The sequence below is a fragment of the Fragaria vesca genome, linkage group LG4 (genome assembly GCF_000184155.1).
Source record: "Fragaria vesca subsp. vesca linkage group LG4, FraVesHawaii_1.0, whole genome shotgun sequence".
NCBI classification, from domain to species: Eukaryota; Viridiplantae; Streptophyta; class Magnoliopsida; order Rosales; family Rosaceae; genus Fragaria; species Fragaria vesca.
In genome coordinates this window covers 11,519,097-11,529,204 of record NC_020494.1, presented here as the reverse complement: position 1 = coordinate 11,529,204, position 10,108 = coordinate 11,519,097, and the positions used below count along the sequence as shown (strand labels likewise).

Below are 10,108 nucleotides of genomic sequence, written 5' to 3'. Positions count from 1 at the left end.
TCTCTCTCTCTCTCTCTCTCTCTCTCTCTCTCTCTCTCTCTCAAGCGAAGACCAAGCAAGAACCAGATCGAACTAGCTACTACTCCATATTGTTTCTCCAGACATGGCAGCTTTGAGTTTCTATGTCGGAGTTATTGGTGAGAACTGAGAATTGATTAAACCCTCAACTTAGAGCTGTTTCTGTATTCATGTGAAGAAAGACAAATAGTTAAACTTTCCTTTTCAATGATTGCAGGCAACCTCATCTCAGTGCTAATGTTTCTTGCTCCTGTGTATGAACATCGCTAGCTCAATCTCTCATCTAAATCTCAAGCTACATCACTGTTTGGTATATTTTCCTGTGGAAAATAACAATCTTAATTTGCAGCTATACATTTGCGAGAATCGTAAAGAACCGTTCTACAGAAGAGTTCACAAGTCTTCCCTACGTCTGCACATTCCTCAACTCCTTCCTGTGGACTTACTACGGAATCATAAAGCCCGGAGCTTATCTTGTATCGACCGTAAACGGCTTCGGAGTTCTTGCCGAGATCGTCTACATCTCTCTGTTTCTCACATACGCGACAGCAAACAAGAGGGTGAGCACGTAAAGATCAATTATGAACAGTAGATTGGTAATTAGCGGTGAATTAGTAACAAGTCTTTATTGACGTTATCAATTCCGATTTCAGGCGAATACTGTGATCTGGATTAGTATACTGGATGTGGGTTTTCCGGCGGCGGCCATTTTAGTAACTTGGCTGGCGTTGAAGGGAGATACACGTATCAGTGCAATAGGGTTCTTGGGTGCTGGCCTCAACATCATCATGTACGCCTCACCTCTAGCTGCAATGGTAACCTGCTAAACCACACCCAAATTTTGCATTCTACACACATAATTTGGTCAACTTCAAAATTTTCTTTTATTTTTAAACAGAATAATCAGTGGTGATTGTAACGTATGAACAAATCTAACCTTGTATTAGCATTTTAAATTACTAGATTAGCTGTTAGCTAGCTTCTTGATGATCGACTTTTACTTGCTCCCACTTGTTAATTATTTTCTTTTCGTGCTTCATACACTTTTTATTTTGTTTTATCATGCCTCCCTGGAGTAGGACATTTTATGACATTCTTTATTTTCTTTCTATATTTGTTTTAAGCAGAGGACACTTTATAATTGGTGTAAAGTAGTTGGAGCTAGCTGTGTTCTTCAAGCAACTATATCTGTTTTCTATTAAGAAAAAAAAAAAACGAGTGGATATTTCTCTAGCCGTGAACTGTGGCCATGATAAGAAGTATTCTCGATCACTCGATGAAATTAAATGAATGAAATAAGTGATATATATGCTAATATGCATCCTATGTCTCAATGTTCTTTTCAGAAAACAGTGGTGACAACGAAGAGTGTGGAGTATATGCCATTCTGGCTATCATTCTTCTTTTTCCTCAACGGAGGGGTCTGGCTTTTTTATGCTTGGCTCGAACAAGATTATTTTCTTGGGGTAAATATCTCCTAATCTCTTACTACACTTAAGTGGGGAAATCGAAAATTGAGTGATAATCACCACCCCAAAACTAAGAATTTTGTTCATTTTGGGTGTGAATCTGTTATATAGGTACCAAATGGGATGGGGTTTTTACTCGGAGCAGTGCAGCTCGTGCTATATTGGATTTACAAAAAACCAGCCAAGAAGGAAGACAAAAGCTTATCAAGTGCGCTACTGGTGGAAGAAGGAAGTGAACATGAACCTATTACCTCATCAGCTTGTACTGCTTAATTAGCTCTTCAATACTTGCAAAATCATTCATTTCAGACGCACGTTTGAAGTTAGAAATGTAGGTGATTTTCAGCTTACAATTAGTGGGCATTTTGGAGCCCTTTAATTACATAGGTTTTTTTACATTTCAACAGAATGATAATATGTGTATAAGACATATAGTACTCTTCTGAGTTTCAAAAGGGCGGTCTCTAATTAAGTGGTATGTGTCTCTTCGTATACGAGAAGAGGTCACAAATAGAGTGCAACGGCAAAGAAGATGATGAGTGGAAGTGGTGCAGCCTATTTCTTCTCTGCTGTATCATTTTTGGCGGAACCTTTCTATCTTTTTGTTTGCTCAAAGAATCGACATTTTGCTTTTTTTTATAGAACGTCGGAGGAGGCACACTATAGCCTTGAACTTTCACTTTTTTTCTTTGAAATCTAACATCTTTGTATTGTCGTGATTTTTCTTTCTTTCTACTCTATAAAAGTAGGTCGTGTTTATTTGTGTGTGTGATTTGATTCTTGAGTTGTCTTGCGCGCATGCTCCATATAAGGCCATGCATGAATCTAAGGGGCAAATGCTTAATAAATTAACACTTTCTTTTAATTGGCCGGTATGTAATGACCACAATATATATTTTGGAATGAAATAACTCAAATAAGTGTGTTTGGTAGGGAACAGTCTGTTAAGATTGCCAAGATTTTAAGTGAAACTTAAGAGACTCAGGCAAATCTTGGCCCATATAGTTCGAGTCACCGAAACTGCTATTGAAATTTAAGATTTAGACAGTCGATTCAATCCATTCCTGCAACTGCTCTCTTGCAATTTTTTTTTGTTATACTTGCCTAACAAATTGCACAGATCAATATATACCTATCGAATTATTTAGAACCAATAGCGTCTTACAAGTCTCTTCCATAAGATTGTAAGGCGGCCGAGGATTAAAAACATCTCCCATTATAAGCTAAAAAACCAAATTTAGCCTCTGTTTACTCCCGTCATAAGCCAAATTACATTTTTCAAGATAAAAAAAATTGGCTTGAGCTATTTGGTAAGCGAAATTTGGCTTATGAAGTTTGTAATTAAACTAAAATAAAATGTTATTTTATTCAACTTTACATTTCTCATTTTAATTTGAGAAATTTTATTAACATGTCCTCAAACGCTAAATACACATCATTTTTTTATATAAATTATTTAAGACTTTGTGGGTACGTAAAATTACCAAAAAAGACATTCATATCAAAAATAAAGAAATCTAGCTGAAATAAAATATTTCACTTAAGAGTTTTCTTATATCCACTTCAAGAAAAAAAATGTGAGAAGATACCAAGCCCTAACGTTTTTCATGAACAACTATAGTTTTAAGCAAAAACTGAATACAACGTAATGCATGGATTATAGTGATATTTCTTAACCCCTAAGCGAGGTATGACTCATCTGTCTTTGATTAAGTTTGATCTACTACAAAATTTAGATTTTAGGGTATGTTATTTGATTAGATAGTACAATTTGAAGTTGAAAATTTAGATTTTACTGTGACGAAAGATGAAACTTTTTGAGAAAAATTTCACTAATGTGATTTTTTTTTTAATAATTGAGTAGCAGATCTAGAAAAATAAGTGTATTTAGTGAATGAGTTGTGTATTTAATGAATAAGTTGTGTATTTTAAATGAGGGTATTGTATGAAGTTTTGGTATGTGTATGTAGTAAAAAGTTAAAACAATAAAGTTAATATATATGTGGTGTATTAAGTATGGGATGTGTATCTAGTAATTAGAAATGTGTTAATAAAATTTCTCTTATAATTTATACTATCATCAAAATTAAAAATTTGTTACTAACAACCATCGTGAAGATCTCGACGAGATCTTTCATATGACCTCCATATCAAATATATTTATATAATATTTTTTATTAATTTAAACAAACATATGAGAAAATAAAAATATATGGCTTTACCTTAGATTTTAGCTTACGGTGGGAGTCTTTCTAAAGCTAAAATGATATTAATTTAGCTAAGGATTTAGCATATGGTGGGAGAGTTTGGTAAGCTAAGAAAAGATTTCAAAGAATATTCTTGTTTTCTAAGCTAAATTTAGCTTCAAATTTGGTTTACGGTTTGAGATGCTCTAAAGGAGGAAAGAATCTAGCTTGAAGGATAATATTTAATATCCCTATTCGATATATTGGTCATTATACTTAATAGCTTGATAATCATGATTAGTCGACTACTTACCGATGGTTTTTGTTTGGATTATGATTACCGATTGTTATTATCATAGCAATAAGTCCATGCAATGGAAAAGAGATGTGGCCTTGGTCCCGGTGTATCTTGGCTGGCCTGGTGAGACCGCGAGTTATTTGTTTAATGAAATGGGCACGACCTCATAATGGCAAATGAAACTATGTCTTGTCGGATTTGTTTATGTGCGTCAATATAGTGAAGAATCTATGTTATTTGTAATTATGTTTCTTCGTTATAAAGTTATCTTTTATGTACATCACGGCAATATCAAAATAAATAGAGTAGTCATCCGTGCATTATTTGTTTATTGGTAATGTGCTTGTTAAACATAGATTTTATGGAGATTACGTCCCTATTTTATTTCTGGATGTTCACTTTATGCTTATTATAATTTAGGGTTTGAGTTCTACGTCCCTCTTTATTCTGTAATTCTTGTGGCGGTTGCACCAGGTATATAAAAAAGTGTCGAGGCATTGAGGTCTTCTATTCCCTATGACATCACAATTTCTTACAAACTAACTTAATTAAGAACTATATGTAAAATCAGAAGTACTATTTCCCGCTGCCCGCAGGCAGAAGCAAACTTACTCGGAAATTGAGAATATCATGTGAGCTCGATCTTAAAAGTCTACAAGTAACAACAAAATGAAACCAATGAATTCAAGTTAGGGTTTAGAGATAACTCAGGTAAGTACACAACTATATATAAGATCAATCTTAGGATCATTGACCTGAAGGGTAAGGAAGTTAGGAGGTGACTATAGTGATGCTAATGCTAGTGAAAGAGCAACTTACACAGGGTCAAATTAAAACAAGGCGGGCGGGATAGGGAGAGAGAAATCGATCTAGCTCTAGCATCTAGGTGGAAGACCACCCACAGAGGCAGCGTGCATGCTTATATATATACATGGTTGAACGAGCTTAGTTTCACCAAAATATACTGATCAAGACAAGAATGTTATTGTCCTTGAATTACATAATTTCCGGATCATCCAAAATGGCATTCAATTCTGGTCAGTAAACTCTGCAGCAACTTGTCCTCTTACAGCCTATAAATTGGTTACCATCCTGCGCAGAATCATATAGCAAGATTAACAGTACTCGAGTTGGTACTGCAGTTAGTATTCAGTTGATATTGCTATCCAAGAAGCATCAATGGCCTCCTTCAAAACACTTCTCTTTGTTTCGCTCTTGGTTGTTGCCGCACTGGCAGCAGTTCCGATCGCCGAAGCGCAACTTATTGGCCTGATCAACCGGATCTTTCAGCTGATCCGCATACAAGGAACTTTGTTTTGCACCGCCAATGGCCGTGTCAGTACTGCTGGCGCCTCCCTTACACCAGTATTCCCAAGTAAGTTACAATATATAGCCGGCGCCTCGAGTAATCTTTATTTTCACTTAACCCAGCTGCATTATCTGCTATACTCCGAACCCTAAAACATGAATATACCGTATCCTAAACGAGTCTCTTTATTTATCAAAGGGTCTCTTTATAAGCAAGTAGATTTGACATGTTATATATATCTTTCTTTGTTGTTTGTAGATGCTACTGTCGTACTGCAATGTGGATCTGGAAATGTGATATCTACTGCAACTACGAATGCCTCGGGAGTCTTTTCAATCCTGCTAGATCCTCTCCAGTTTCTTCTATCTTCACTCTTATCTAATTGCAAGCTCGTGGTTACCACACCGCTCTCTAGCTGCAACTCTAGTTTGTCCGGAACCCAGATACTTGAATCTGCCTTGCAGTTCATTGGAAACACCCTCCTCGGCCTCCTTACCATCATCAATGTCATTCCGGCTGGCTTCATCGTCAGCAACTAATATCTAAATTAAGAATCATTAACATGGCCAACATGCGCGCTCAAGTCTTGTTTCTTAATCAAAGACGAATAAGTTCAACTAAGGATGAAACCTATTTGACAAGGTATACCTAGCATATAATGTGTGAATTGATTTGTCTTCCAAGTATGTGTAGCCAATATAGTTGGGATTCAGATTGGACATTTCTCCTTGCTTAAACTAGTATAGTCGAATTCTCCCAGTTAGTAATGAAGGCCATGTATGAACTTGTAATCCAATAATGTGTCTTTGTGAGGAGATGCAGAGTAGTAAAAAGTAGCCATTGAGGCATTGAAGCAAAATAGCAATACATTGTCATGGATGAGTAATTAGTAATTGTTTGACTGCATGCAGTATGATCGAATTACTACATTCGGCAGGTCGAAAGTATAATTTGAACATACATGGGCCGGGGTGGAACTCTCCGTGGCCCATTCAGCGAGCCCATTATACCAGTATCTGCTTCGACGACTTCTGCTAGTAAACAGGAAGATTCGAGTGTGTTTTCTGAATGTCTTTGGTCACAAAAAATTAAGGGAAATCGCTCGAATTTTTACTTTCTGTTGGGAATGGGGGATCTGAGGGAATCAGGGAATACCATAAGAGTGCATGAAATTCGATTTTGGGGTTCACATAATTATCACATAATAATTTTTTAACCATATCAACAACTATTTTTTTGTGACTTAATTCATATCACTACTTATGCCGTTAGGCCAAAGTTAACGATGAAGTAGTCTATACTAAATTGGCATAATTTTCACTTCATTCTACGTTAGATGAGTAACGTTTCCTTCTCTACACTAACTCTATTTTGTGTTCATAGTATCATTAGTATGTAATTAATATTTGAATAGAATTATTTCTTTGGAAGAGATTGACTATATGATCTAATTTATAATTACTTCATTTTTCACTTTTCTTTACCGCTTGTGCTCATATTTAACTGGATGAAGCCAAAACATTAATCTTCAATCTGAATTTTGGGTACAACTGATAAAAGAGGCAAAACGATTGGATCCTTCGAGTATTTTCATTTTCACTGGTCATTCTAAAATATAATTAAAACAAAACAACAAATTATTTTCACCCCGGCAACAGCTTTGCACGTACGTACGTGTCGATTTCCCATGGTTCCATTGAACTTTTCATGGCCATATAAAAAGAAACAGAAACCCTAAATCTCCTCCTCCTCCCACCGCCACACACAATTTTTCCTTACAGCCGAAGAAGCGGAAGGGCAGCACCTCCCTCACTCGGCCTTCATCTACTTCCCCATTCCAGCAAGCTACTGCACTAGTTTTCATTCTTGAGAATTCCTCTCAGTCTCCCAAGAATTGAATAGCTTCTGCAGTAGCTAGCTACATAGTACGTCACTACGTCCATCAAACTCATCACCAACACCGACTTCTACCTAAGTACCTATCTTCGATACTCCAATGGCTTCCTTTCTCTCAAAGGCAATTCTCCTTCCCGTTGCGGCTTCCATTCACCGGTGAGCTTTCCTTATAGAATGTTCATTTTGATCTGCTTCATTTTTTTAAACGATTATTTTATTTCTGTTCTGTTGGTGATTAATTTAATATTGGTGATTGTCGGAGCAGACGAGGTTACGCGGCGGCATCACATGGCTCAGTGGCAGCTGGCTTTGGAATGGGAGGCTCCAGGAGCACTATGGTGAGGAAGCTGGAAGAGAAGGTTGGGATGAAGGAAGAGTCTTCGTCTGCTTGGGCACCGGATCCTCGAACCGGGTACTACAGGCCGGCTAATAGGGCGGATGAGATCGACCCGGTGGAGCTCCGGCAAATGCTCTTGAACCAGAAAGTGAGGCAGCAGTAAAATGATTTATAATGTTTTGTTTCTTGCTTGGTTCTTTTGTTTTGCGGTTTTTCGATATATCTGTTGCAGTAGTTTACTACTTATGTGTCATGACTTGGTTTGAATCTTAATTAGAATGCAGTTTTGAATAGACATATGATTACTGTTGTGTCTTACTGTGTTTAGTGTTGTTGGCTAATGATCGTCCTTGGTTTAATTAAAATGAATTGAGTATATGGGAAACACTTTAAAAACACACATTTTCTATGGAAAAGAAAACTAGAAATATTATTAGTCGTGTAGAGAATGTGAAGAAAAATTGTATAATTTTGCTTTCTATGAGTCTACAAAAAGATTTGAGCAATTTCATCTATTGTCGATTAGTGTTGGAGGTGAAGTTCATACTACATTATATAAAGGAAGCAGATTATTCTCATTATGCTGAAGTTAGTATTGAGCTTCGTACGATTTTTGTTCATTTGAACTTGGTTGGCTTGTGTGCAACTCGTATTTTTATCACTATAGCATATATAGTTGGACTTGAGCATGACTCGATCGTTTGTTCACGATGGGATATACATTGCTTTTATGTTGTGTTCATGATCGGGTTGTTACTTCGACAAGCAAGCTAGAATTTGGAATAAAGTAACCAAACCAAGCTTCAAAGAATATCCAAGCCAATTTTGATACGGGTTTTCATTCGCGAATATCCGATCGGCTCGTTTACACCTTTACATTTTACATGCCTCCTTCTCAGGGATCGATCTGTGTCTTAGGTCCGGTATTAAAGCTACTCAAAACCAATACGTACCTAACTTCGTCCTCAAAGTCTCAGACCTGCGCGCGGACTACCCAACGGTTAAGGAGAGCAGTAGTGGCCGAAGCACCACCAAAGTTTTCCAGTCTATGGGGGCCTATTCGCTGCCCTAACTCATATTAGCTCGACAAGTTTAAAGATGCATGCCACTCAAAGAGAAAACATGTCAACATCTTCATGATTAAATCAGAGGCAATAGAGCGCGGTCTCAAGGTGCTGGCCCAACTCGGCTAAGAGTCGAACAGTAGCATTAATATAGATCTGTCACAATCTGTTTACTATTAGTTTCTTGATTCATACTTCCATTATCATTAGGTACGAGTTTTGAATCTCATGCTCCATAAAAACATAAAATGAAAAACGTTTTTACTCCACGAACCAAACGTTATTACTCCCAGGAATGACGTTTATCACAAGTCATTCTTCGTTTCTTCGACCACAATCCAGATGTGCTTTTCTGGTAACATTAATGTCTGTCAACCAAAGAGCAAGTTTACAAGCACAAGGCCATGGGGAACTGGGAGCTAGCTTGAGCCCCGGATCATGTAAAGATGGAGTAGCCTTGAATCCTGGCTCTCGTTCCAACAGTACAACTCACAATATCTACTGGGCAACTGTACAAGGCTTCACTGTTAGATCTTCTTCCCAGCTACCACTACTGCTCTAGCATCATAACAATAAATTTATGTTCATTGCAGGCAGAAATAGCTGGTATGCTTTATGCATAGACATGGCCACAGATATGGCTTGCGAACAGTGTAGAGAGAAAGATCTGAGGCCATGGACAAACAAAATATCCAAGTACAAAGGGAGGTTGGCTCCACGAAGTAATCTTCAATTGAGTTCTGACTTATAAGTCAATAACTGAGTCCCTACATAAACAGCTTTTCTTTTGGTCGGATTCCTCATCAACAGCTTTCGTCTTGTCCTTTGCTTTGTTTCTCATCATACATTCATACTCATCCAAAAATCTCTTGTTCCTCACTTGCTCTCATCACTCTCATGAAGTTTCGGGGTGTGTGTGTATATACAAGGCTCTTCTAACGAGGGATCCCTTTTTTTGTTCATTTCTAGGGATAGATCATTTAACGAACTTTTCGATCACAAAATCAAATCTCCACTGTTTAGTTCGTTAAGCTATATGAGTAGATCACTTATGCAAATTTTCAAAAAATTTGGTGATCGTTAAGTCATCCAAATAAGAGATTTATTTTTAATGATTTTGAACGGTGTAGGTTTGACATAAGTGTTAAGTTTTGTTTTAATCTCAGTCATCCAAACCCATTAAAAAACAAATATAATGGTGTGGGCCTATCCCTAGAAATGAACAAAAAAATGGATCCCTCATTGGAAGGGCCCTGTATATACAGCCTTTCTCGGCTGCGGACGTCCGCACCAATGGTTTTGGTGCTGATATCCATTTTTGCACAACTTTTCGATCGAATTTCCTCATCTCCACCGTCTAGTATCTAGATAATATTGTGTAGATCATCTCTACAAAATTTCAGCCAATTTGGTAATCGTTAAGGCCCTCAAACTCGAGTTTTTCTGGTATAAATATGAACCGGACAAAATTCAGTCTGTCCATTTGTTTTCCGAGTTTGAGGGCCTTAACGATTACCAAATTGGGTGAAAT

At 37.2% G+C, this 10,108-nt stretch overlaps 3 protein-coding genes across 3 annotated transcripts; all 3 read left to right on the top strand.

Moving 5' to 3' along the window:
• Positions 1-2: 2 nt before the first annotated feature.
• LOC101313503 (bidirectional sugar transporter SWEET17-like) lies at positions 3-3,079 on the top strand. Its single transcript, XM_004296806.1, has 6 exons — positions 3-137; positions 236-272; positions 368-578; positions 672-833; positions 1,365-1,484; positions 1,599-3,079. Exons 1-6 carry the CDS (start codon positions 104-106, stop codon positions 1,758-1,760), a joined length of 726 nt encoding a protein of 241 aa, XP_004296854.1. The 5' UTR covers positions 3-103; the 3' UTR covers positions 1,761-3,079.
• A 2,016-nt stretch (positions 3,080-5,095) lies between these two features.
• LOC101313791 (phylloplanin-like) lies at positions 5,096-6,051 on the top strand. The gene is made up of 2 exons (XM_004296807.1): positions 5,096-5,346; positions 5,539-6,051. Exons 1-2 carry the CDS (start codon positions 5,151-5,153, stop codon positions 5,817-5,819), a joined length of 477 nt encoding a protein of 158 aa, XP_004296855.1. The 5' UTR covers positions 5,096-5,150; the 3' UTR covers positions 5,820-6,051.
• Positions 6,052-7,049: 998 nt separating this feature from the next.
• LOC101314076 (late embryogenesis abundant protein Lea5-like) lies at positions 7,050-7,825 on the top strand. Its single transcript, XM_004296808.1, has 2 exons — positions 7,050-7,332; positions 7,442-7,825. Exons 1-2 carry the CDS (start codon positions 7,277-7,279, stop codon positions 7,674-7,676), a joined length of 291 nt encoding a protein of 96 aa, XP_004296856.1. The 5' UTR covers positions 7,050-7,276; the 3' UTR covers positions 7,677-7,825.
• The last annotated feature ends 2,283 nt before the right edge of the window (positions 7,826-10,108 follow it).

Excerpts from the sequence above, each read along its gene's own strand:
- LOC101314076 (XM_004296808.1), top strand. The coding sequence starts at position 7,277 with ATGGCTTCCTTTCTCTCAAAGGCAATTCTCCTTCCCGTTGCGGCTTCC. Across the intron at positions 7,333-7,441 it reads GTTGCGGCTTCCATTCACCG|ACGAGGTTACGCGGCGGCAT; the intron begins GTGAGCTTTCCT and ends TTGTCGGAGCAG.
- LOC101313503 (XM_004296806.1), top strand. The coding sequence starts at position 104 with ATGGCAGCTTTGAGTTTCTATGTCGGAGTTATTG. Across the intron at positions 834-1,364 it reads CCTCACCTCTAGCTGCAATG|AAAACAGTGGTGACAACGAA; the intron begins GTAACCTGCTAA and ends TGTTCTTTTCAG. Across the intron at positions 1,485-1,598 it reads AACAAGATTATTTTCTTGGG|GTACCAAATGGGATGGGGTT; the intron begins GTAAATATCTCC and ends TCTGTTATATAG.
- LOC101313791 (XM_004296807.1), top strand. The coding sequence starts at position 5,151 with ATGGCCTCCTTCAAAACACTTCTCTTTGTTTCGCTCTTGGTTGTTGCC. Across the intron at positions 5,347-5,538 it reads CCTTACACCAGTATTCCCAA|ATGCTACTGTCGTACTGCAA; the intron begins GTAAGTTACAAT and ends TGTTGTTTGTAG.